We start from the raw sequence: 26,726 nt of genomic DNA on the forward strand, positions 1-26,726 counted from the left end.
TACAATCAGTGCCCCAAAGAATTAAGGTAGTTCTTTAGGAAAAGGTGGAGAATCCAGAAACAATGTTTGTTTTAGCTAAAAACTGATTAGTGCAATGTGTTTCCAGAATGGTGGAGCTCCTCTACTGTACGCGGTGCATGGTAATCATGTTCGCTGTGTGGAAATCCTCTTAGGTAAAGGCCTAATTTGACTTCATTTCTGTTTACTGTAAAGTATTTCAGTGTTGGGTTCTTCAGGCTGGTAGTGTGAGGAATTGTACATTTTGATTTATTTTACAGAAAGTGGATCCGACCCAACCATGGAATCTGACTCTGGGTTCAATGCCATGGACATGGCTGTGGCAATGGGTCATAGAAATGGTAACTAAAACATAATTCCTATTGGTTTTAAACGAATAATGCTATCAATCTTGGCTTTCTCAGGGCTGATATCAAGCAGTTTAGCTCCACTTTGCTTTAACACACCTACCAGGAAGTTTCTAGTGTATCTTGAAAGAGCTTGATTAGCAGATTCACGAGTGTCTAATTAGGGTTGGAGCTAAACTCTGCAGGACATCAGCCCCCAGGACCGAGTTTGGGCACCCCTGAACGAGACCACTTTATACAAACTATATACATATATTTTTAAATACCATGGTTATCACCAACAGGTGTACTACAACAGTCCTAAATAAATTAAGTTATAATCAAATCTGTTTTACCACAATGTCTTGACTTAACATATAGCTATTTAATATAACCAAAATCATTAATCTTTAAATGTACCTGTTTCATGTTGGCCTTAATTTGCATCTAACAGTAATTGCTTCGTATCGTTTTCCAGTCCAACAGGTCTTGGAGGCTCATCTTCTGAAGCTGCTGCAAGGCATCAAAGAATAATCATGGCATGTACAGGAATAAATGTGACTTCTTGAGTGTTTAATGTGTCAGTTGATGAAGTGGACTACAGCATTTCATGTGGCCGAAACAGACTTTATATTAACATTTTTGAGGCCAACATTGAATGAAGAGCCCAATGCACAGATCAACAAACATGAAAGATGCTGACACGAGTGTTTTGAAAATACTGATATATATGTGGTTTTGTTTAGTCAGAGTGATGTTTGTTTAGGTTACTGAACTTTACATAGTTTGAATGTGTACTTGAGAACGTATTTAACTTGCCATGCAATGCAAAATTAAGCTGTTTTACATTAAACTTGACTGGTATTATGAATGGTCCATCCATAAAGCAAAATTAAGACAGGCACTTTAGAATCAACCAAGTGGAAAAGAACATGCTAAAAAACACTTAACAATAACAATTCACAGCAAGAGATGTCAAAGTACTAACTCAACTGTCACATTTGTTATTACCGTTGCACCAGAGTTTCTCCTTGGATTCTCTTGTCCCTATAAGACTGTAAATAAACCTTTATTTATACTGAAGAATGTGATTTTGTCTGACTCTGAAAAACAGCATAACTCTTCACTTTAAAAGTGCTTCCACTGAATCACTTTTAAATCATTCTAACCTCTTCATTGTGGTTAACAAAAAGACATTTCACATCAAGAGACCTCATGTCAAACTTAAACAAAAAGACAAAACAGAGTATTTAATAAGGTTTTTGTCAATAGCAAATGTTTATTTCCAGATGTTGATACAGACAGGCTCCAAACAAATGAGCCTCAGTAACAGGGAAGGTGGAGGCAAAGATGCCTCTTGGACCGCACAAGCAAACACACACATTAAACTGTGTATAAACCTGTGTGGTGCAATCAATCTCACACTCTCAGCTTGGACACGAGGACCACAGCAGTGCACGAAAAAGTATAGGAGATTCAGGGATGCAATATATTTATAAAAGAAATGAAAAACAAACCAAAAAAAAAAAAAAAAACAGTCCCACAAGTCTCCGCTGAGACCAGAGATTCTCAAACGCCTTTTCCTTCCCATGATGTTAATTTGCCTCATTCTTTGAAGCCTCATCAAAATTCTCCACCAGATCTGTGAAAAGAAAACAAGGATTCAGTACAACAGTATTAGATCTACCACATTACAAAAGTGTAAAACTGCTGTGAAACTCATGGATAATGAAGAATTGAATTTATTCATTTGTAATGCCATGACAAGCATCAAGACTGATGAATAACCCATTTCTGCCCATCAGCGTCTATAGTTGACGGTCTGAAGTCAAGTCTGAAGGTTTATCATGTTTAAAAATGACAATATACATAAATGAAGAGACATCCAAAATCAAATTAATGTGATGAACTAAACATCTTTATGAAGCGATCTTGAGATTTATAGAAACATGGTCTGCAAAGTCAATTTGTGTGTCCACGCGTGTGTAAGTGATTTCCACAGAGAACATAAACGAGCACTGGGGGGACCAGTGAAAAGTCCACAGCTGTAAAAATGAAGCCACGGAGGATCAAAAGCAGGTTGCCTTTTGAAAAATGAAATCTGATAAATGGAACATCAACTTTTGTGCTGCGGGGCGTCAAGAGTGGAAATCACTAACAGAAGGCCAGGCTGATTGTTTTCAGAGGGAACAGAAAAAGTTGAATCTCGGCACAATGGCACAAGCTGTTAACCCTTTTTGTCATAGCACGGGCGAGCTAATTTCAGCATCGGAGATGTAATCACACTGTACATGTGCAAGACTTGAGTTACTAACTGGAGTTTGCTCAGGGACGAGAACTGGGGAATTGTAATGGTAACCGCATGTGTTTGAGCCCCTCTCTTTAAAAAGAAAAGCAAACCGAGCTTTCAGTGCTCATAAACAATAGACGAGATTTTAAACACTTGTATATGATGACATGGTAACAGCCAAGACAACCTGCTGAAGCCCTCCTTTTTTGGACGTTTGCACACCACAAGCAAGCGTGCTATGCTTGTATTAGCACACGCACAGAAAGCCATATGGTAATAATTGGGGAGCTCAAGCTAGAAGGCATATAAAATACACAAGGAATAATGGAAAATTCGAGCAAATCATCCTATGCTAATCTGTATTGCGAGTTAAGATTCAGTTCAGACTGATTAGAGGAAATACACACACACACAAAAAAAGGGAGAAACTTACCTGGAACTTCGTCATCATCTTCCTCTCCACCAGCTACCGGTGCCTTTCCATCACCAGCTGAAACAAAAGCGAGGAGAAATTTCAGACTTTTACTTAACAATAGGTGACTTGTCTGCATTTACAGTTTTCAATTACAACGAAACATCTTTAGTTATCAAAAAAGTACTAAACTACTTTCCATAAATAAAGAGAAACATGTATATATAATTGTGAAATTAACCATAATCCTCAACAGAAGCAAAATACATCCATACTACTACTACTAACAATCATAGGTACGAGTAAGGCCTAAGATGTAGACTTTCCTAATGATGAAAAATTTATTAAAATTTCTAAAAATAACTTTCTTTTGGGATTCTAAAGCAAATTAAAAGCAAATAACTCCTGATAAAAGTAAAATAAACTCAAATATAAAAACCTTTACTTGAAACATTGTTTAACCATCCAATGTAAAACCACATTACTGAAATATTCAATCTTTCAAGGCATTTAAAGAAGAGTTTAGAATTACATCTAATTATCCTTAGGTTTACTTCTATCATTTTCTATTACAAACCGCACTTGCTAAATTTGGTAGACTTGGCTGATGAACATGAAACTTGATGTTAGACTTGAACTTGGTTCTGTTCCCAAATACACAGGTCAATGCTTAGACAGAAATTCAAATATTTACGATTCTTGTTAAAAATACACAAGTTCAACACTAGCACTATCACTGACTACTTTTATTACGGAGAGGACATATGCAATAGACTGCATGAATATGTATTGACCGCATCTTTTACAGCAGCGGTCCCCCAACCTTTTTTATTACCACAGCCGCTTGACAACTTTACAGCTGACTTTCCAAGACTTCTGTTTCTTACTCATTTTGCAGCTTGTGGGGTAGAATTGGGCACCCAAATGACCGAAATGTAGCGAAAGAATATGGTAATTTTTCAAAATAAAAGATTTTTCAAACTAAAAGATTGTTCAGATAACAAATAAAATGGAAATAAATATTTCTTGTGTGGCCCGGTACCAATTAATCCATGGACTGGTACCGGTCCGCAGCCTGATGGTTGAGAACCACTGTTCTGCAGAAAAGCTGTATGCATACGGAATCTCTCAGTATTTGGTTGTACAGTCCCTCCCATTAGCAAAGAGATTGGCAATGGGCTAGAAAATTATTCTGACAGTATGATAATCTTGGATAAAAATATGAGGGTTTCACAGTTTATGGTATTGTGATCACTGCTCTAAATTATATTCTTTTTAAATGCCTGGGAAAAAAACTAAAAGTTTTACCCCCCTTTGAACACAATGTTTTATTTTAGAAACAATATTTTTGAGCAGTAAACATGTCAGGGTAAATCATTCAAAATGGATCATTGACTTCTGCTGTCTTTCAGTCTCAAAAACATTTCTTTACAATTTAAAACAAAATCTGGAGTCTTTGGATCTATTCTGCTGGAGATACTGTTATCCTAAACAATATAAGATTAACAATTTTGTCTGTTTTAAAACCTTGACTTTTCCAAAACGCAGTATACCTTGAAAATGGTTATCATCCCATGCCAAAAAGGGATATTTCACTCAAAACGGTCACCATGTAGGTGTTCTAAACCAGTTTGAGTTTTTTGTTGTTCTGTTAAGCTAAAGACACATTGAGGAATTTTGGAAACCTGAAAAATTGACAAACACCATGAAAATCAATGGCTACGTTTACAACATTCTTCAATTCATCATCTTTTGTGTTAAGTGTTTAAAAATGATTTAAAACCAAGGTAACTATGACCATTTATTTTAGGGTATCCCTTTAATTATCCCATTGCTTCCCTCCTGAACTTGAATATTTAATTGACAGAATCGTAGAAATGCTAAATTAAGATCGTATCGAATCGAGATCGATGCTCTACGCCACACATCTTAAAGTAAAAACAGAATTAAAGTCCTAAGTAGTACAGCAGAAAAACACTCAATCCAAATATGCTTAATCGTCAGCAGATTTCCGTTCAACAATTTTGGTAAAAAAAAAAAAAAAAAAAAAGTTAATTCCTGCTTTAGACTAAACAGCCAAGTAAAATGTCTATTTAAGTTTACCCTCTAAAAACAGACCAACAGCAATGACACACCCCTCCCCCAAAACACGCTTCCACCTGTTAGTAACACACCCACACGACTGTCATTTTGTGGCCCACTACATTGCTCTCTCTGTAAAATGAACGAAACAATGGGAGACTCATGCGTTCTGACCCAGTTTGGAGAAGTAAACACACCTTGTTTGGGCAGGGCCTCTGCAAGTCTGCGCAGACTGGTCAGGCTGTCAGCACCCAACTGGTTAAGGATTGAGGGTAGCATCTCGGTCAGCTGCTTGGTCTCGGCGTGGCCTGTGATGGTGAAGGTGTTGGCTGCCAGCGAGGCCTGCACTTTGGGGTTGTTAAAGTGTATCACCGTGCCTTGGTTTGTGAACATGTTCACCTGTAAAGCAACAGTGTGACGGTTGAATCCACAAGAAAAAGTGTGAAAAAAATTACAGTGTACTCGGGCTGAATGAAAGCTAACCTCCTCAATGCCAGAGATGTTATTTACTCCCAATTTCTTGAGGGAGAACTGAAGTTTTTTGTCATCAGCAGTGGCTGTTCTGTGGACCACCTTCTTCTTTCTGCGAGCGGTGCCCTGTCAAAACAGAACGACTGTGAAGAACTACTCTTATTTGACATTACATATAAAAAAATGGGCATTTGTCAAGTTTCAGTGAGTGTTTTACATTCACAAGCTTACCTTTCCACCAATGCGGACTTGTGCCTGCAACTTGGCTAATTTCTCCTGGTTCATTATCGTTTCTTTCATCTGTAAAACACAGAAGGATGTCAGTGATAGTGTGGGGTGAATAGTGCTTTAATGAGTTTCAGGGGTGTGGTCTGAATGACACACACTTAAAGCAAGACACTGCAGGCAAAAAAGGTTTCATACACCTGTCAATTTTAACATTATGGCTAATGTGAAGACAACATCCAAACTACACTGTTGCATTATTAATGCGAGTCTGTAGATTTCAATAACAATTTTTAATGGCAGTTTTCCTCAAAGTGAGTTTTTTTCTTTTGCACTGAGCAATACACCTCAGCAACACGTACGGTTTTTACAGAAGTATATGTTAAAAAATGTAATTATCTGATATAATAATTTTATCTTTTGAAAATCTGCAAATCTTAACATCTACGAGTGAAGTATAGCGAAAAGCATTTTTTTTATTGAGGTTAAGTTGGTTTGATACTCTCACATTCATTCAGTGACAACTTACGACGTGCTCCCTGTATTGTTTACCATGGTACTTTCAATATTCTATGTTTAAATGTAACATTAGCACTATTTAATTGACTGTGAACAATGCATAACTTTGATAATATTGGCTGCTAATAGGATTACACTATGAAAAAATTGCAAATAAATATTTTCTGAAAACGAAAAAACAATATTATTAAGGAGAAATTCAGAATGTGTGAAAATAAAACCAACTTTAACCTCATTTTTCATACCCTGGGCACCTGCAGTGCATTGCCTTAAGAGACAAACTACTCCCAAAGCCACACTCAACACACACATGCACAGCTAAAACAAACGTCCAACACGTTCAGGCGTTTTCTGATCTCCTGCGTTTTTGAACACTACCATTTTGAGAAGTTAGCGGTGTGATAGGAGAAAAAGATCGCAGACGGTTGTCAGGCCTGTATTACAAGAGCGACCACTTGATTGAAATAGCAGGTAAAGTCGTGTAGTTGTTGCACATTCAACACTTTTAGACGGATACTACTATAACGCTGTTTTAACGTTAACTACAGAACTCGAATGATTTTTTTCTGTGAATAAACAGACGATAGTCCACAAAGCAAACGCTTAGCTAGCGTTAACTTGCTAGCTAACTTAACTTATCGCTAAAGGACAGTCGCAACATGAGCAAAAGCACTATTGGCATTAGCTCTGTATATACTAGAAATAATCGATAAATTGTTCGCGGTTTTAGGAGATTTTAGAAGTTTGTTTGCAGTTAGCAGCAATGCTAATCTCACGCGCTTTCAGGCCTGAATCTCTCCCGACAGGGCCGAGTCTCACTGGAGCCGATTTAGGCATCTTTCCGCAGGCCATTCCTACAAAACAGCATCCGCTTTAGGTAAATAAGATACTTATTTACCTTGAGCCTCGGAACCAGGAGTGGTTGTGCAGGAAATATAGTATTTTAGAGCTCCTCACTGACCTGCACGCTAGCAGCAAACACACGCGGAGAGCAAGATGGAAGCGAGAGAGGGGGACGGAAGTGACGACAAGCCTGAAATGAGACGCAGTGGGCTGGATCCATGAAACCGTGCCTACCAACCCTGCCCGAACACTGGGCCAAGAAAAGACCTTCCAGCATCGTAATCCGCATTGGAGCTTAATAGTACACGTTAAAAGTGAGTTTATGCTACACAGCATTGTCTGTGATGTCGTCTCGATATGTTGACAATGTAAACAGTGAACATTTGTTCATTACATCTAACATGTTTTACAAGTTTTATTCATATGTTGTCTTTGCATTTGATTGTTATGGGCTAATTGTGTAATCTCAATTCAACAGGCACTTTTATAAGCATTAATAACATTTGTTGGTGGACATTTGAAGATTTACTGCTTTGTGGGAGAAAAAGCCCTTTAAAGTAGCTAATGTTAGTCTATATTTATACACTCATTTGCATATTAATATTAATACAATTGTGCTTCAAATGGAAATAGCGGCTATAACTTTTGAACGCCACTGTTATTTAAGCCGTTTACAGTATGCTAATATTATCAATTAGCTATTTACCCCACAGATTTTATTTCAAGAAACGTATGAGCTATGGGCTAATACCAAAGCTCTGTAACCTATGTAGCTTACTGAAAAAGGTATAGCCTAAATCAAATTAAACTAAATAAACTGTACTCCAAGTTACAAGATATGTTATTTAAATGATAAAGTCTGCATTTGAAATTAATCTGCTCTAAATCATGAATAGCTTAATGAATATAGGCCTACATTTAGAATTTTTAAGTTTGCATTTGAGGTGTAACTTTTTTCATGTGGATGGAAATCAATACATAGGCCTAATTTGAGTTTGTAAATGTAAATCAGAAAATAAATATAAATGAATTCTCCACTGAAAAGCTAAAAAAGTCTAGGCCTATTTCGTCATGTCCCAGTTGGAGAACGTTTCCTTAGAGCTTTACAAACACACTCATAACTTACACATAAACGAGTTTCATGTCGTGCATGTGAAATTAATTTTCGAGCACGTGCGAATGCCTGCAGAGTTTATACATTACGGATTATATTAGAGGTACTTGTCACCCAGGGCAGCAATGGCAATGAAGTGTTTTCATGGTGGCACGGAAAGCTCCTGCTCGCCCCTCCGGGACATTAGAAACACTTTAGATGTGGTTTGACCACACATACAAGCCCTGACCCGGCTCTCAAACCCGCATTTCATTCAGTCGCACGCGCAGAATAATTAAACAATAGTACAATCACTGCCAGTTATTGTGATGCCCTGATCATGACTGTAAATAATGTTCTTCCCAATAAATAGCACGTACAATGCTTCGCCGATGATAAGTGTTTATTTTTGTACCTGTAGCAATCTGTATTTAAACAATTTTTTTCATTAAGGGTTGATGAAAAATAGCCATTCATGGCTAATTCTGGCACATTTACAGTAGCCTAATGTTTAATCATGTACGTTGACCCTGTAAACAAATAAACTACACTAAAATTATCTGATCAGTTTCCTATACGTTGTAGGAATCCATGTTTAAGCTTACTTTGTCACACAGCATCGTAAATGGTCTTTTAAAAAAATATATAGGTTAGCTATTTATACCGAAATATGAAGCAAACCTGAAACGCCCAAAGCGGTACTCACAATACCCAACATGTCAAAAAACAGATTGTTGTATCAAATAGATCGTCTGTTTTACACCCTATACTTTCACAAAAAATTAAGCTGAGAAGCCTTTTGACATCACACAAAGAAAGTAATTTTATGCAATTAATCCTGTAGCACATTTAAAAATAGATTTAGATTAACAGTTATAACCGCTTCCCAGTATTTTACGTCATACAATCTTTTTCCCAACACCCTAAACATACTGCAGAAATGGACTATAGTATCATGCTTATTATAGAACATGTTATGTTCGAGAAACTCTAGCTAATTATGAAAACAAGATTGAATATTAATTTCATTATAAACAAACAAATGATAAGAAACAGATAGGCCTGTAGGTGACTTAAGGATTGACAAACATTAAGAATTGTTAAACTTATTACAAACAATAGGTTCTATATTGGCAACAATGTTTCCATAAATAACATTTACTTTAATTGAATCTTTTTAGTTTTTTAAAGGTTCTTTGCTGTGCAAAATGGTTCTTTATTTTTTAATAATTCATCTGATTATCTACATTTTATTATACGAAAAATATTGAAATATAACATATTTTTAAAGATAAAACAATTATTTGCAACATTTAACATTTTAATATACAAATACATTTCAATTGAACCTTTCCAAAAGTTAGATTTTAAAAAATATTTCATACACCAACGAGAAATGTTTATTATTATTATTATTATTATTATTATTATTATTATTATTATTATTATTATTATTATTATTATATTGTTGATCAGTAAAGGTCCTACAATGAAGCATGGTTGTACTTTTGGCATCACTGCATGTTAAAAAGTCAACATATTCCAGAACCTTTATGCAAGATAATAGATTTTTTTTAATTGTAAAATAATTACGTGAAGTTATAATCAATAATATAAAATAAATAAAATAATACCGTGGAAGTAAATAAACGTTGGCTATAGCTAGATACAATTTAGATGAAAAGGGTAAACGGATAAAATGATTCTGAGCGGCTTTAGCAAGAAGCCCATCTGAACTGCCGCAAGATGGCACTCTCACAGGCTTTAATAACTGCTGGATGAAGTAAATATATGTTAAATACACAAGCCTGACCGCATGAGTTACCATAAAACGGCCATCAAACCGGACCAGATGTTTTTGCAATCATACAAAAATACCCCTTATGCCCGCTGCATCCTCCAGAACCAACATAAGACTGCAATAAAGAAGGAAGAGATAATTCATTTTGAGAAGTTTGAAAAGACCTGTATTTTATGTCGGGTGCTATGGGTCAGCGTTATGTGTCTTTTGGACAAGTATGTTTTCATCACTCCTACCGCAAGTTGTTTTAGCAGCCAATTTTATATGCAATCTCTCTCTTGTTTTTGTTTTTCTTTTAATTGGCAGAGCACGCTTTAAGCTATTGTTACAATACTACTCAACAATACTATTGTTTATAAGTTTAGGCCTGCCGAATTATCACATTTATGCATTTATTTATAGGTTAATATTCGTAGTTTATAACAAACGTAATGTAGTCTAAAATAATTATCCCTATAATTATAATTAGTAGGCTAATAAATAAGATAAAAACGTTCGTTTTAATTTAATAATTCTTTTTTTTTTGTTTGTTTTAAAAAAACATAACGAAAAATGTTCAAAACAGTAGGCCTTCGCCTTTTTAATACTGCAGTGTTTGTAAGTGCTTTGTTAATCTATTAGTTAATATCCCACTTGATATATCTTATATATTTAATCCTCTGTTATAGAGATTATGTTAGCATTCGATGTAGGCTTTTGTGCAAAAGCAAATGTAGAAAATAAAAGAAAAATACTGAAACTCAACCCAAAGGCAACAGAGGAATCTAAATAAACACTGCAACTTTGTGTACAAAAACAACAACAAAGAGATTTTCGATCTTACGCGTGCTAAATGTAATTAATGCTTATTATGAGAATGTAGGGCTAGGCTTTAATTTTAATTAGGCAGCATTATTCTTTTCAATGAATTGCTCTTTAATTATGTATTGACCTCTTGTTAATTAAGGCCTATTTGCAAGTTAGACGTATAGCCAATCGTTATGAAAGTGTGTCAGTTCAATCAACGACACACCCAGCCTATTTATTATTTTTTTTATAATAGTAAACATTATTCAGAAGCATCTAATATGCCCTATGCCAGTGTTTTAACAAGTAACCCATTTTTACGTTTTAAAAATAGGCTACTCTTGCCCGACAATTGCTAATATATATTATGAATCTGACAATGTTGGCCTACTGAAATTGGGCACATGCGCATGTGCCCTGCTTTTTCGCGAGCTAGAATGCACTTTCGTGATCCGCGTGACTGATGTGAGTTAACAGCTGACTTTTTTTCCATTACCAATGGCTCGCGGATGATCTAGTGCACTCCCGTGTCACGCAAACTGCGATTCGGTGTATGAGGCAGACGTGGAACCGAGTGCACGTTTTAAAGCATTTGTGAAATCATCTACAGTAGCCTATCATATCCAGAATTAACGTGACATTCAGCACCCGAACACATAGAGCAAAAGCATTTATCATGGATTTCATCTTGTAATGATAAATAACAATAGCTGGGAGTGTCCTACCATAACGGCGTGCTTAGATCGCTGAGCTTCTCACATCTTCGAGTTTGATGAATGACAGTGGCATTATACGCAGCAAATGAAAAATCCCACCAACCCTGTGGAATAAGCGGTAGTGACCGCTAAAGATAGAGGTGAACCTCACGGTTCTTTAGAATAATTTTTAAAGACTGTTATTTTTTATCTATTCAATAACAGTGGTGACGATTTGTTGTCATGTGATCAGCGAGCTGGTATAAAGCGCAAGGAAAGGTCCGCCCTCTTTGGAATCCTGGTCTGGCCTTTAGGAGGGTCTCCCCAGATAGAATAAGCGTGTGGATGTGGGGATCTGGGCAACCTTTTGATTCCGTGCCGACAGTAATCCATTAAAAGCCTATGGCACTGGTGACACACTGGCACGTCCTCTCCGCCTCTCCCGCATCTGTTCGGCGCGTCCTATGAGTTCTCCCGAACCGAGAGCGCAGGTAACACGCAGGCTCAGCACACCCGGCGCTTTTCCACCGTAGCCCATCGGGAAACCCGAGAGAGCCATGACTCTGAGCTCCGAGATGTCGGATGCGTCTGTGCTCTCGGAGGAGACCGACATTGACGTGGTTGGGGAGGGAGATGATGGTGACGGCCACACGCGCTCCTACGTGGACGAGGTGGCTCAGATGCACGACGAGATCCTGCTCAACGGTTCGCCGCCTGGTGTGGATGCCTCCCCCGCACGGGACCCCTACAAGCCAGCAAGTAAAAACACCCTGGTGAAGCCCCCATACTCCTACATCGCACTCATCACCATGGCAATCCTCCAGAGTCCCAAGAAGCGCCTGACGCTGAGCGAGATTTGTGACTTCATCAGTAACAGATTTCCGTACTATCGGGAAAAGTTCCCAGCTTGGCAGAACTCTATCCGGCACAACCTGTCCTTAAATGACTGTTTTGTCAAGATACCACGAGAGCCCGGGAATCCCGGCAAAGGCAACTACTGGACGCTAGACCCTGAGTCCGCCGACATGTTTGATAACGGGAGCTTTCTACGCCGCCGGAAACGCTTTAAGCGCCAGCAGGCGCCTGAACTTCTCCGCGAGCACGGAGGTTTTCTTCCCTCTGCTGCTGCGTATGGCTATGGACCCTACGGTTGTGGATACGGTCTGCAGCTTCAGTCTTATCACGCACATTCCGCGCTCCTCGCCTTTCAGCAGCAACAGCAGCAGCAGCCGCCCCCGTCCCGAAACACCGGAACTCTCATCCCAGCGCCTTCCCTCATGCCAACCACAACGGAGCTCACCCGTTCCCGCTTCTACCCCCCTCTAAGTCCCGGGATTTCGTCCTCCCTACAGACTGCAGCCAAGTCTCCGGTTCACCGTTCGCCCTTCTCCATAGACAGCATTATCGGGAGCTCTTTAAGCCCTACGCACTCGCATTGTGCCTCACGGACTTCCCCGGTGGTCCCGGTGCTGCCGCCGGCCCTCGCGGCTCAGCACTCCCCAAACCCACTGCTGGGAGTCCTGCACGGACCGACGTCTTTACACGAAACCTACTCAAATCGGATTGTCAGTGGCACTAGCGGCTGCTAATTTTTTAATCTAAACGTCACGTTTTAAAGCGATACACTCCTGTGTTTAAGGTAGGATTATTTTTGTATTGTTTTTTTTCACGCAGCTGAATGGTGAACATTGCCACGTTCGTGCCTATATTCAAGCTGTGAAATATAAGAAAATATATTTATGTTAACATTTTAGTTCAATCTAATTTTCGCCCCCCACGAACTTTTCGTTGTCAGTGTGATTGTGGTAATCACTGCATAGGGCGTCTCAGGACAACACCTTTTTTAAACAGGCTATAAAATAAATTGTCAGATGTCTACTATGATATATTTTGTGTGAAAACACAGATGTTTTCTAGTTTGGCTAATTGATTTTATTATCTGTACTTTGTAATAAAAATTCACAAGGGTGAAATTTGAGCATTTTTATACAACGTTGTACTTCTCAGTAGCCTAATAAACAATGTACATTCTTTGGTATTGTATACTCGGAGTGTGATATTTTTACACGGTCTGTTTTTCATTAATAATAAATATTGTTTTGCAAAATAAGTTGGAGTGGAAATTACCTCATTGATAGCCTCAATAGCTTGTGCTTGGATAATATCACTCTCATCCTTTCTCTGAAGTGAAGTGTTCACTTAGTATTGTTTCTTGTAAGCATCGTGAAAATTATTGCAATCACAGAATCAAAATGCAAAACCACTTAAAATGCATGCCACTTCTGAAGAGACAAAAAAGTAAATAATACAAAAAGAGGTCCTTTATAACGACAAAATTAACAAGTTAATATATAATACTAATAAAAAATAATTTTTATTGATTCAAACATTTAGCCTATTTATTCATGGGTCAATAACTGTAGTTTGAGTTTTGTTTAGTTTTTTTTTTTTTTTTTTTTTGCTAAAATGCAGCATTTTATGCCGTCATGGAGACAATTTTAAAATAAATAAAAAGGAGACAGTAAAGTTTAAACCAGTTGAACTATAAAATAAAAGTTATCAAACGAGTCGTTTTGAAATGTCAGGCCGCAACATGAGTGTTTTGTCTCAGCCATATGAAGATATAAACTTTGTCAGTACTCAAGATTTCTCGGATGCTTCGTAAAAATTTAATTACCCACCTTTTCATGGCCGTCCATTCTCACTGAGGCCTCTGACAGAATGGCTTTGGCCACTTTTTATTTTTGAAGAAAAAGTGACATGTTTCCGTTGTCCGTCACTTAAATGCATCGCTGTCCAAGCATGTGAAAATTAAACAACATTTGTTGCCATCCGAAAGTTTTATTTGTGCTCTTTGAAGGCCATGAGGGAATTGTGCTTGGTTAAACGATGGCACGCATTCACCTTTTCTATAGTGAAAGCATAGTAGGCCTATTTTAGAAATCACATTTTCAGGAAAGATAATTAGAAAGATCTCAAAAGAAGTCAAATAGCAACTCAACAATACAAACAGTCAGTAGGTATAGAGCTATGTATTTCAAGACGTGCTTCTAAAGTCATAAATAATTGTAGATTTTCACCATTGTCATTCAAACCGAGCCTCTTGACAACATACAAGTCAATTTCTTCCAATATCAATATTAAACAGCTGTATTTGCATTGTTTAGTTTATCAATGCAATATATTCCAAAGCAGGACAATGCATTTTAAAAGCATACTTTAGTTTTCCACCTCAATGACAGACAACAGATGCAATGATGTTGGATCTTCAACAGGGCCTCATATATGCCGTTTCCCACATTTATCTCGCTAATAGCTACTCAGCGACAGCACTGTGTCACTGGGGTGAGAATCGTGGTGTTTCTCTGCCCTTAGGTCGATGATAATCGGCCTGATCTGATCCAGCTGGCCCTGTCCAAAGGAGTACACTGCTTTAAGACAATTATTTTTTGTCGTCTCGTGTCATGTAAAGACTAGGATTCACTTTATTTAGTGAGATAAAAGCTATCGGAGTGTGTAGAAACGCCGAGGCCAAGTGGCTTGAACTTCAGCAAATGCCATATAGTCATCATAATTAACTCCTGTTAGGATGCGTACTACGGGATAATGGTCTATAATTACAGATAAACTTCTTCAAAGGGACGACAATTAAGACCACAATAGAAAAAAAATATTTTGAGACTAACCCAGCTGAAACATATTTTAGGCACTTAAAGAGCACCACAGGACGAACGCGGTTTAAAACGAGCCATGGGTCATCCCGATGAAAAAAATAAAACCAAATGACTGATTTCTAAAACTGTAGTTCTCTATGCCTTTTTTTGTGACTCTAATTGGAGTAGCCTATCTGGAGTGCGCGTCGAGGAAATAGAGGCATAGTTCAGTAGGCCAATGGAGCAGGAAACGCTCGCGTGCTTACATGCACACAAATAGAGTAGTGCCACTATGATGTAACCACGGTTGGAGATAAACGCAATGTGGATTAATATTTTCCTTTCTCCATCCAAACCCTTGTTCATTTAAATGTGCAAACTTGTGTCATATAACCTAAAATATAATTCATTATTTAATCAGGGTTTAGTATTCCATAATAATAACAATAATAGCCTAATACTGTGACTGCATAAAAAGATACAGTAGTATGAACTAAACGTGTAGCTTAGCCTATAATCAATATTATTAAGGTTGCTTTGGAGAGATTTCTTTAGGCTATTTTGCGCATCCATTTAGCTTGTTGCAAGTCAAAGACCGGTCGCGTGCGAAACCATATTTAATCTTGCATGTTTATACATTATTGATTATTACAAGGGGAGCGTCCTGATGTGGACAGAATGTTAGCGGACAGGATAAAGGAGTCGCAACCCAGAACGCAATTCAAGCCCGGTTAATAAAAATAAAATCCACGCACACCCATTAAAAATAAAATTAACCATTTCCATGAGTCCGCAGCTACTGTAGGCTATGTATTTTTATAATCATGCATCTTCAAATCTTTGCAAGGCGCCTTTTGTGCGCGCGCGCACACACACACACACACACAACCCGGCATTAGAGACAGAGGGCGAGACAGATTCACATCATCTCTTAATTCCACCTGTCCCTGTTTCCCCTTGACGATACAAAGAGAGATCACACGCATGCGCAAAGCACACAAACAAGTTCACTTAGAAATAAAGATATAGGCCGAGATTTGGTTATAAGTGACCCGACCACTGATCATAAAGCCAGAGGGGTATCATTTAGTCAGAAATATGATCTTTTTGACCAGCTCAAATATGATCAAAAGCAGGCCAACACACACGCGTGCTAATTCTACAATAATCGTGGCCGTGTTCAAATTAAAAGCATATCTAACAATTTTTATAAGCTGCTTTAAAATTAGCCTACAATCTATATTTATATTGTTGTAACCTGTTTTGTTAAAGCTTTAACATAAACAATTTCTAGGCAGAATATGGTAATATAGCCTACTGTGTAAAGCCATGTTTTAAATCAACCCGTGTTACCCAGATAATTAAAATAGCCTATATATTCGTGCAAAAGGTGTTTTGATGACCCACAGTCAGCGATTTACAGTGTCACAATAATAGACTAATGATGCATGTACCTCAACTTTTAAAATGGCGTTTCCCCTCTATTAAATTCAAGTAGGTTACTATTATTGTCGTAATCTAATAATTGCATTAATTTCAGTACATGCGCCTTTTTGATAGCTCGATCTTCATGAAAAGCACAGCAATTTCCGTGGATTCTAACAAATCATTTGGTTGAAATAAGTATAGAATAGAAGATAGATAACCCACTAGCTAAATAGGCTACTAATGACAGTAAATGAAGAAGAAGAACTAGGCTATACTACAACTGTTGGTAATTTATAATTTAATAATAACAACAATAATGACTATTGTTATTATTATTATTAGGTTATAAGCATTTAATATTTGTTTGCTCGCTCACAAAATAATGAAAAGCAGTTTGTTTTGCCAGTGTGCTCTAAATTAACAGAATCATTGTTTCACAATAAGCAAAACAAAAATTCTGGAAAATGCGCGACTTGCAGGGAAACGGGTCTGGTAAAGTAACGTTTCTGAAGCGAGTAAAAATATGAATAAATCTGATAAACAAAATATGTAAATAATTGTCAAAAAAGATCACCTAGATTTAAATAATTCTACTAGCAACAAACTACAACAAAAATAGTAGTAGTATAGAAGTAATAATAATAGTAAAAAAATAATAATAATAATACATTACAATTTTATTAGCCTGTTAATTAGAAATTTAATAAATTTACTATGAATTCTAAATATATATATATATATGTGTGTAGCAAAGGAAAGTTTGTAACTTTCATCTACAAAAACGTTAACTTCAGTCAATAGACAAACTAACAAGGGTAAAAAAGAAGGAAGTAGAAGATTGAGTGGACTACACAGTGAGTGAATGTCTTTGTGGCCAGCATCAGACCAGAGAACAATACACAAACACTGCTGGCCATAATTTATGTTGTTACATCCACAGTTCTAAACCAATTTAAATATAAAAAAGAGAAAATTGGGTGAGCAGGACCAGTAAACCACACCAAGAGGCTGGAGTTCACAAAACTTAAACAAACTGCAGTTTGCAAAAAGTCAGTGCTGTACTTTTGTATTGTCAAGAATAACAAAAATTTCTTCAGTTGGAAGAAAGGTTTGAAGGTCATGTATCAAGACTATAACTGAAAGCTATGTCACCAAGAAATGCACAGTCTGCAATGATGCTCATACATCTCAATTACAATAATTCATAAATTCTATTTTATTGCGCATTGTTTAAACAATTTTAAAAGTAAAACAAATTTAGAACTTAGTAAAATGCAAAAAGTTATAATGCAGTAATACATTAAATAATATATTTTTTTTACTTGTTCAAACTACTTAATTAAAATGAGCTGAAGCAACACAATTCTTGAGAATTAATTGGGCCAACTTAATTTTTTATGTTCAATCCACATACATTTGTTAAAAGTGTTAAGTTAAATCAATTGATTTGTGTTGGGACAACATGAATGAATTGTGTGGAACCCTGCAATTTTACCGTGCATTTAGTTGACTTCACGTTAATACATTGACTTTTGGTTTAAAATTGACTTTATCTTTATCTCTAACATGATTGTTACTACATCCATCAGATTTATGTATCCTGACAAACAGTTTTTACTTTGTGATCCAAGTGGATTTAGTTTAGAATGACTAAATCATCACAATCAAAAATAACTTTAATGCCAGGTATGTTCACATATACAAGGAATTTGTTTTCGTGACAGAGCTTCTGTAGTGTTTAAATTACAGAGACAGGACAAAAAAAAAGATAACAAATAAACATAATAAGTAATAGATAATAAATATATTTAAAAATAATATCATACTCAGTTGAAAGCAGAATTATTAAACCCTCTTTTTTTCTTTTTTAAATATTTCCCAATTTATATTTAACAAGGGAAGAACATTTTCACAGTATGTCTTATAATATTTTTTTTTTCCTCTGGAGAAAGTCTTATTTGTTTTATTTAGACTAGAATCAAAACAGTTTTTAATTTTTAGGAGAAAATTATCAGCCCCTTTAAGCTACATATTTTTTTCAACTACAGTCTTAAGAACAAACCATCATACAATAACTTGCCTAATTACCCTAACCTATCTAATTAACCTATTAAGCCTTTAAATGTTTAAGCTGTATAGAAGTGTATTGAAAAATATCTAGTCAAACATTATTTACTGTCATCATGGCAAAGATAAAATAAATCAGTTATTAAAAATTGGTTAATAAAACTATTATTTTTAGAAATGTTTCTCTCTGTTAAACAGAAATTAGGGGAAAAGACTTCAACTGTAGTAAACAATAAAATACTTAATTTTCAGATTCAAAGACAACCATAAAATATGGTACAATTAAAATACGAAGGTAAGTTTGTTTCCACATTAAAAGAAACATTCAGTACACTATAAAAATGCTGGGTTCCACATAATTCCTTTGTTTCCCTGCACAAATAGATTAAGTTAACCTAATTGTTTTTACAAATTTAAGCGGACTGAACATAAAACATTAAGGTTGTCTCAAAAACCCCTTAAGAATTGTGTTGAATCTACTCATTTTAAATAAGTAGTTTAAATAGAATAGGCAGCAAAAATAAATGTAGTGTTCACACACACACACACACATTGGTATTGGTGGTTTACGAGGACTCTGCATAGGCGTAATGAATTTTATACTGTAAAAACCACTTATTATATGTCCTACCCCTAAACCCAACCACAGGTTACCTGTGGCAAAATTCGAATGTCAAAAGACATCAAGTATGTCAAAAACCATTTGAATTACATAAATACAAGGCATGTTCTCAGAAACTACCTAAATGTTGTAATTTCTACACTGAAAAAATATTCATTGAATTTACTAAAAAAAATTTAAGTGAGTGGTTACAAACAATCTATATAAGCTGAACTTAAACCAAATCAATTAAGTAATAAAGGTAAAAATGATCAAATTAATGTGTTAAAATTGAGCCCATAAAAAAGGTTTGCAAACACTTATCTTATTTTTTAAGTAAATCCAATAAAAATAAAACATGGAAACCCATTGTGTGTGTGTGAGTATAATTGTAAAAAAATCACACTAAATATGATTTAGTGTGAATTCTATTTTCATCATGAGGACAAACAAATATCACTGTGAGATCAAAAAAGTTGACTATTACTTTTCTTCAGGGGTGTTTTTGTCCCCAAAGCGCAATGAATACCTGAACCAAACACACTTTGCTCTCGCCATGTCCCGCTCTGATTACATCCTCTACTAATGTAACTTTTCAGAAACCATTTTGTGTGTGTGTGAATAAGCAAGAGAGGTATTATGAGGAGAGATGTAATAAGGCAGTGAATGCCCTCCATGGGAGGTGTTGAATCCCGTTCTGATCAATTCACAATGTAGCCCAGCAACACTTATCCTCTGTGTCTGTATAGGGACCAACAGTGTGCTTGTGTGGATGTGTGTGTGTGTGTGTGTTTTACGCTCCATTAGTAAGTTTGAGAACTAAAGGCAGGTCTGAATACAGCTCCAATTAGAGAGAGTTAGAGAGCCGGCGAACACACTAGTCCTCCCTGCCACCCAACTTCAGTCAATTACTTCTCTCTTCCTTTCATGCTTTCTCTTTTCTTCTGCTCATTCTTTCTGTCTTTTGTCAATTCTGCTTTATCTTTTTTATCCCTTTTCTGCTTTCAGCATTGTCTCCTTTCTCTATTTTCTCAACTTGTTTGAAAAACTTGTCCATTGCGATATTTTCACCATCCAGTCTTCCTATCTGTCCTGCTGCCTGTGGTGTCATTGCATTGAAGGGATTCCTGTGGAGAGGTTATGAAAATAAATCTAGCTTCGATCAACACTGCTTTTATGAGCACATGTTTTTTTAAGTTATGATGTTTACCAAATATCAAATCTCCACCTTGACCTAAACTCCACACAGGAGCTTTTCATGTGAAATATGCCTGTCTCATTTTAAGTGTTTATTAACTTCCACAGTCATTCTTACACATATAAGAAATGCAGCGGTAGCACATGTATATCGAAGCAGGAAATGGCTACTTCCGTCGAAGATGGTTTAAAGCACAATCAATTCCTTTACACTGGCTTGATTAAATTAAAACATTTAAAACTCCAATGAAACATAAAACGAATAGGTTAAAAAACTGAAAATAATGTACAAAACAGAACTGAACTCATCTGCAGAGTTAATTTTTGTGTTTGTCCGTATTTTAGCCAGTATTTTTGTAAAGTATACATTGCATAAGCACACTTATTATGTCATCAGCTATGGAAGATATAATTAGACCTTATTTTCTTGGGTTGATTTTGATATAAACAAATGACAAAATTCCAGGATTGTTTGTTAACCTTAATATTTAAATAACACACTTAGTAAATGTAATACACAATATAGTGGCCAGATAATTAAGGAGATAATTTTTTATAATTAATATGGATTATTATTATTATTATTATTATTATTATTATTATTATTATTATTATTATTATTATTATTAAATGTCTAAATAGATGACACACAAAATTAGTTTTTAATTACCCTACAAAAGCATTAAATCATCAAAATTTTAGGAAAATGCTGTATTTCGCACTGTAAAAAATGCAGGGTTCCACACAATTCATTCATGTTGATTAAGTTAACTTAACACTTTTAACAAATTTATGTGGATTAAACATAAAAAATATGTTGGCCTAATGAAATCTCAAGAATTGTGTTGCTTCAGCTCATTTTAATGAAGTAGTTTGAATGAGCAACAAAATATTTTTGAGTTCAATAGAAACACTTTCAACTTGATTAAGTTATTTAATTAATAAATATTTTTATTAAAGAATATTAGTCTATTAAGTAGTTAATTAAAGTATTAAAAGACTATTTATTTTAATTTACAAATGCATGTAAAAACAAAAAAACAACAAATGAAGTAATTAATTGATTTTTTATTCGAATTTACTGATTAAGTAATTAACTCATAATTAACAGATTCAGAAATTAACTTATTCTTTAAGTAAGTTATGTTTCACTGGTTGTCCCTTGTATTTGATTAGCAGCCTTTCTCCTGCACAATAAGCAGCTGTTCTTCTTCTCAAAAATAATATTTCACTGGATTATAACAAATGAAACAATGAAATCAGTTTATGTTTTAAAGTTTTACACTCTCCAAGCACAACTATGCTTACAAAAATGTTCCAAAATACAGTTTTTGCAGTGATGTCATAGAAGAAGAAAAAAGGCTCCCTTTAAAAACATTTCAGTGAACCGTTCCCAAAAGAATCATTTGTTTCTATTGTGTGAAGGCTGTTTTAATAATCTATTTTTTTATTGTTTATGCAATGTAAAAGGTTGTTTGGATATAAAAAAAAAGTAAAATGGCAGTAAAGAATAGTGTATATATGTATTTTTTTTTCAGATAAAAAAATGCTTTAAACAGCTATTACCCTGTATATATATCCACCATCCCCCACCCCGTTATATGTGCATCAGGAAACACAAGATAACTGTGGTTTAGACCAAGCAAGTAAATAAGTTAAATTAAATTTGACTTTCATATTTTCATATGAGGGTTAAGTGTTTAAGATTTCTTTGGTGTCACATATGAAGTCAGAATTATTAGCCCCCCTTTGAATTGTTCTTCCTTTTTAAAAATATTTCCCAAATGATGTTTAACAGAGCAAGGAAATTTTCACAGTATGACTGATAATATTTTTCTTCTGGAGAAAGCCTTGTTTGTTTTATTTCGGCTAGAATAAAAGGAGTTTTAATTTTTTCTAAATATCATTTTAAGCTCAAAATTATTAGCACTTGTAAGTTATTTATTTTTTCGAAAGTCTACAGGCTAGTCTAGTCTACAGAACAAACCATCGATATACAATAACTTGCCTAAGTACAATAACCTCCCTGGTTAACCAAATTAACCTAGTTAAGCCTTTTAAATGTCACTTTAAGCTGTATAGAAGTGTCTTGAAAAATATCTAGTAAAATAATATTTACTGTTATCATGTAATTTGATACTGTCATCAAAGATAAAATAAATCAGTTATTAGAAATGATTTATTAAAACTATTATGTTTAGAAATGTGTTGAAAAAATCGTATCTCCATTAAACCAATTGTGGAAAAAAATTCTGACTATATAGATTTTCCACACTGTCAAAATGTCAAGATTAACAGTTTTCTAGATACAGTATTTCCAGTAATGAATGCAACCAGTGCTTAACAGAGAGACAATGAGGGGGTTTGGTTTCCACAACTGTTCAATTCTGTACATTCACCATTTTCTTTGTAGCAGCTAAAACAAACAACCAGAATGTACAGACCTTTGCATCTAAGGGAAATTGAGAGTTATCATTCAACAATAACAATACAGGATCTTTGGGAAAACAAATCTTTGTAACTTTAAATAAAATGTCCAGCACAGAATCCCAAAGATTTTGCTCCTCCGGACATTCCCACATCATATGTTAAAGGTATCTGGACAATCTGGTTCTCAAACTTATAATAAGGATGTGGAGATAAATGTATGTGTGTAGTTAAATATGCCCTGTGAATGGCTTGAAGTGAATGAACTGGTGATCAGGGTTGAGAGTGTATATATGCTTAACAAATCATGAACTTAACATCTATATGTTTGAATAAATAGCAAATTATAGGGCTGAGATTTTTTTGGGAGAGAATGTGCCAATAAAGCATTCTTTCTAAATAGAGGAGCAAATCCCGAAGGCAACTTTCTAAAAGTTTTTATATATGCTACTGTTTTTCAGCTCATGTGGAAAACCTGGTCAACACAGGCACACTTCCTTACCTTTCATGTCTCCTGTAATGACTGACTCAATCGTATTTCCCCAAACAGCCTGATTGTGGACGCCAGTTACACGCAATAACGCCACTGGAGCATAAACATTTTAGCACGATACGCTGAGCCATTCATCACAGTGACACCCGTAGGTAATGTACACCGCGTGCCACACTTGACGTTAACCAGAGGCTCACAACCCCTCTCTCTCTCTGTTTGCCGTTTAATATGCTAAACATTGAGTCATTTCTATGACAAAGTCACTGTAAAAACTGAACATGAGCATTTGTTAGCTTAATGAGCTAATCCTAGCAAATCAATTTCTGTTGGTGTAACCTGTTTTTTTTTACTAAGAAAAAAGAAATCAATGTTACCACATGAAGTGTATTTTTAGGTTAACTAACAAAACATTTGCACAATCTTTGTTAGCCAAGCTAAAGTTGTCTGATATCCGTTTCACAGGCTATCCATCATCTTTGTATTTTTTTAGGAAGAAAGAAACCCAACAATCGTAGACACTGTTGGTAAAATAAGCATTTTGAGGACGGCTGTCAAAAACGCGCATGTGTGAGAGAAGGCGCATGTGTGTGGCCAGTCAAAGCAGACGTTTAGAGTTCCTGTCTCTGAACTTCGCATTTGCATGACGTCCTTGTCAGTCATTCAGCTAAACCAAAGACAACAGAGGGAACCACCCATGAAGACTCGCTCTTTCAGCCTGCCTCTCACTCGCTTTCCTCCTTTCTCCACTTCCCTCTTCTGGAATGAGTATGAAGCCGTCATTTCATCAGTCATTGACGGTGTTCTCCAGGCAGTGGCCAAAGTTAAGGCATAACACAAGGAGCACATGCAAACTCTTCTTCTACTCACAGCATCACTGTATGACCCAACTGCAGCTTTTTCAGTGTCACAGTTTCTTCTATTCAGCTATTAAAAAGGAAACCTCTTTTGAACAGCAGCAAGAACATGCCAGCAAGCCCTGAAACAGATTTGAAGCCTACTGGGCTTTGATAATATGCAAGATAGTGATCAAAAACTACACAGCAAGTATAAGGGCATCATAAGGTTTGAGGTAAAGCTCCGCACCGCCGTGTCAAAGTGGCTTATGCAGTAAGATGGAGCATGAGATAGGAAAGAAGTGTGCAAAGCCTTGTTGAAACACTTCCAAGGTTATATGGTCCACTGAAACATGTTCAGCATTAGCCAAATGCCAAAGCACACAGAGATGATGGAAAAAGCTAAATTGTGTTATTGAATCAGCGTTTGCAGGGTTTAAAAACATGTATGTTTTAAACTCTGCAAACACTGATCCAATAACGCAATTCTGGGCGACACGATGGCTCAGTGGTTAGCACTGTCGCCTTAAAGCAAGAAGGTCACTGGTTTGAGTCCTGACTAGGTCAGTAGGCATTTCTGTGTGGAGTTTACATGTTCTCCCCGTGTTGGCATGGGTTTCCTCCTGGTGCTCTGGTTTCCCCCACAGTCCAAAGGCATGCGCTATAGGTGAACTGAATAAACTAAATTGCCTGTAGTGTGTGTGTGGGGGTGTTTCCCAGTACTGGGTTGCAGCTGGAAGTGCATCCACTGTGTAAATTTAAAACATATGCTGTATAAGTTGGTGGTTCATTCCAAATAAAAAGCAGAAGGAAAGTGAATGAATGAATAAATAGCAATTCTGTCAACATTTACTCACCCAAACATACTCCCAACTTGTATTAATACACTGTATTAATGATTGATCAATCAGTTGATCATATTAAGGGAAAAGGCAGCTTTTCATGTGTCAGACATGTTTATGTCTGCACCAAATTAAATGTACAAAAGTGATTTAATGTCTGCTTCAAATCTAAAAATAAATTGTGAAATACGGGTGAAATCATTATGGATAAATTATTAAAAGAATAGGCAATTTTTGTAATTCATCATATATTTCATATTGTTAAAAACTTCTTGGTGACGTGGACAAAACTAAGGCTACTTAAAATTTTAAAATGATAGTTAAGTATTTTGCAGCTGTACTATGATAATTAAATATTTTACCTCAAGCTGGGAATCAAACTCAGGTCGCCGTGAGCACTTCGGTGCTATATGTCAACACAATAACTGCTAGTCTCTGGCACAAACTTGATGGAAGTTTTTTAAAAATATATAAACTATTGTTACGCTGAATTACATTTCGATTAGCATCTTTGGTATGTAATAGTAGTATGGTAAAATTATGGTCATTATGCACTTATATATTACATACAAGTAAAGTTTGCCCCAATGTAATTCAATGTGTGGACAAAGGCAATATGTTTTTTATATGAAAAAAACACACTAGATAATAAATCCATATGGGTAAATCCATTTGCACACTGTTCATTAAAGGGCACATATTTGACCCTTTTTTCAAGATTTAAGATAAGTCTTTTGTCTCTCCAGAATGTGTCTGAAAAGTTTCAGCTCAAAACACCCATCAGATTATTTATTATACCTTTAAGAATATTGGATGTTCTGCTCTAAACACAATGTAGCTGTTTTTGTTGTCTAAACCTTTATTCTCCCCGCTCACTGTTCCCACGTGTCTGTCAGAGTGTGCCTCAATCTCCGCTTCGGCTGCGTCAGATAAACAGCACAGTGACAGACATGAAGGAAGCAGATCTTATGTTTTTGAGATATACTACAGTAAGAACTTTCCCAATGATTATTCGATGTATTTGTTGTGGAGTTAATTCAAGCCTTTCAAACAAAGTTCACGCGCTCACTCAAAAACACACTACAAGGTAATATGCATGTGAAGTCATGTTAATACGCAGCTGTCAATTAAATTGTTGGCCGGGGAAACCGCACTCCTACATCACGTTCTGATGGGCGTCAAAATGGGAGGGATTTAAATCCTATTTTAATGTCATGAAATAAAAAAAAAGATTGTGTGCTTATTGTGTTTATATCACTTCACTATGACAGTGGACACACTATACCTACACACAGTTCTGTCTAAAAAGCTTCAAAAGGATGATTTTTATCATAGGTGCCTTTTAAAATAACTTTTTTTTCAACAATCTGAAAACTGAAGTTGGATCCTGCATAGTTGTTACTTTCCACAGAATCTTACCAAAATGTCATGCTTGAAGTGTCGGCAAACAAATTCTTGATTTTCTTGATTTGTGACTTAAAAGTCCCAGCTCTGGTGAAAGCATATTTTTTTTTAGCTTTTTAGCTTAAAAATTAACTTAAATAAATAAATATTATAAATTTGTTTTTTTGTGTGACATTTTTTTCTTTCTATTCCTCTGTTTTTTTCTCTCGCTCCCTCAGGT

At 35.8% G+C, this 26,726-nt stretch overlaps 4 protein-coding genes and 1 long non-coding RNA gene across 9 annotated transcripts in view; 3 read left to right on the forward strand and 2 right to left on the reverse strand.

The window, feature by feature from the left end:
* The window catches only part of ankra2 (ankyrin repeat family A member 2), a 24,825-nt gene extending 23,395 nt beyond the window's left edge, over positions 1 to 1,430 (forward strand). The window contains exons 9-11 of one of the 2 annotated variants that reach the window (XM_087251613.2): positions 107 to 173; positions 279 to 359; positions 823 to 1,430. In XM_087251613.2, the coding sequence (XP_087107739.1) occupies positions 107 to 173; positions 279 to 359; positions 823 to 878 (204 nt within the window). In that variant the 3' untranslated portion in view covers positions 879 to 1,430. 2 annotated transcript variants of the gene reach the window in all.
* Positions 1,431 to 1,598: 168 nt separating this feature from the next.
* btf3 (basic transcription factor 3) lies at positions 1,599 to 11,746 on the reverse strand. Of its 3 annotated transcripts, none has more exon segments than NM_001076558.2 (6): positions 1,599 to 1,986; positions 3,068 to 3,124; positions 5,326 to 5,527; positions 5,612 to 5,725; positions 5,831 to 5,899; positions 11,592 to 11,746. In NM_001076558.2, coding segments are annotated over 5 exon segments (489 nt in total). In that variant the 5' UTR covers positions 11,592 to 11,746; the 3' UTR covers positions 1,599 to 1,939.
* On the forward strand, positions 6,641 to 26,318 carry LOC141385843 (uncharacterized). The gene is made up of 4 exons (XR_015491407.1): positions 6,641 to 6,814; positions 7,130 to 7,500; positions 23,396 to 23,579; positions 23,918 to 26,318. It is a non-coding gene; the product is annotated as an uncharacterized LOC141385843 (long non-coding RNA).
* foxd1 (forkhead box D1) lies at positions 11,879 to 13,671 on the forward strand. Its single transcript, NM_212913.2, is given in 1 exon segment — positions 11,879 to 13,671. A coding segment is annotated over 1 exon segment (1,032 nt). The 5' UTR covers positions 11,879 to 12,118; the 3' UTR covers positions 13,151 to 13,671.
* tmem174 (transmembrane protein 174) overlaps positions 19,402 to 26,726 on the reverse strand; it is a 123,282-nt gene continuing 115,957 nt past the window's right edge. Inside the window, exon 8 of one of the 2 annotated variants that reach the window (XM_087253687.1) lies at positions 19,402 to 20,437. The gene's annotated coding sequence lies outside the window, so the exon portion shown is untranslated. The remainder of the gene's footprint in view (positions 20,438 to 26,726) is intronic. The other variant, XM_087253691.1, reaches the window with a different exon arrangement.

The sequence above is a fragment of the Danio rerio genome, chromosome 5, assembly GCF_052040795.2.
Source record: "Danio rerio strain M-AB ecotype USA chromosome 5, GRCz13ab, whole genome shotgun sequence".
Taxonomy (NCBI): domain Eukaryota; kingdom Metazoa; phylum Chordata; class Actinopteri; order Cypriniformes; family Danionidae; genus Danio; species Danio rerio.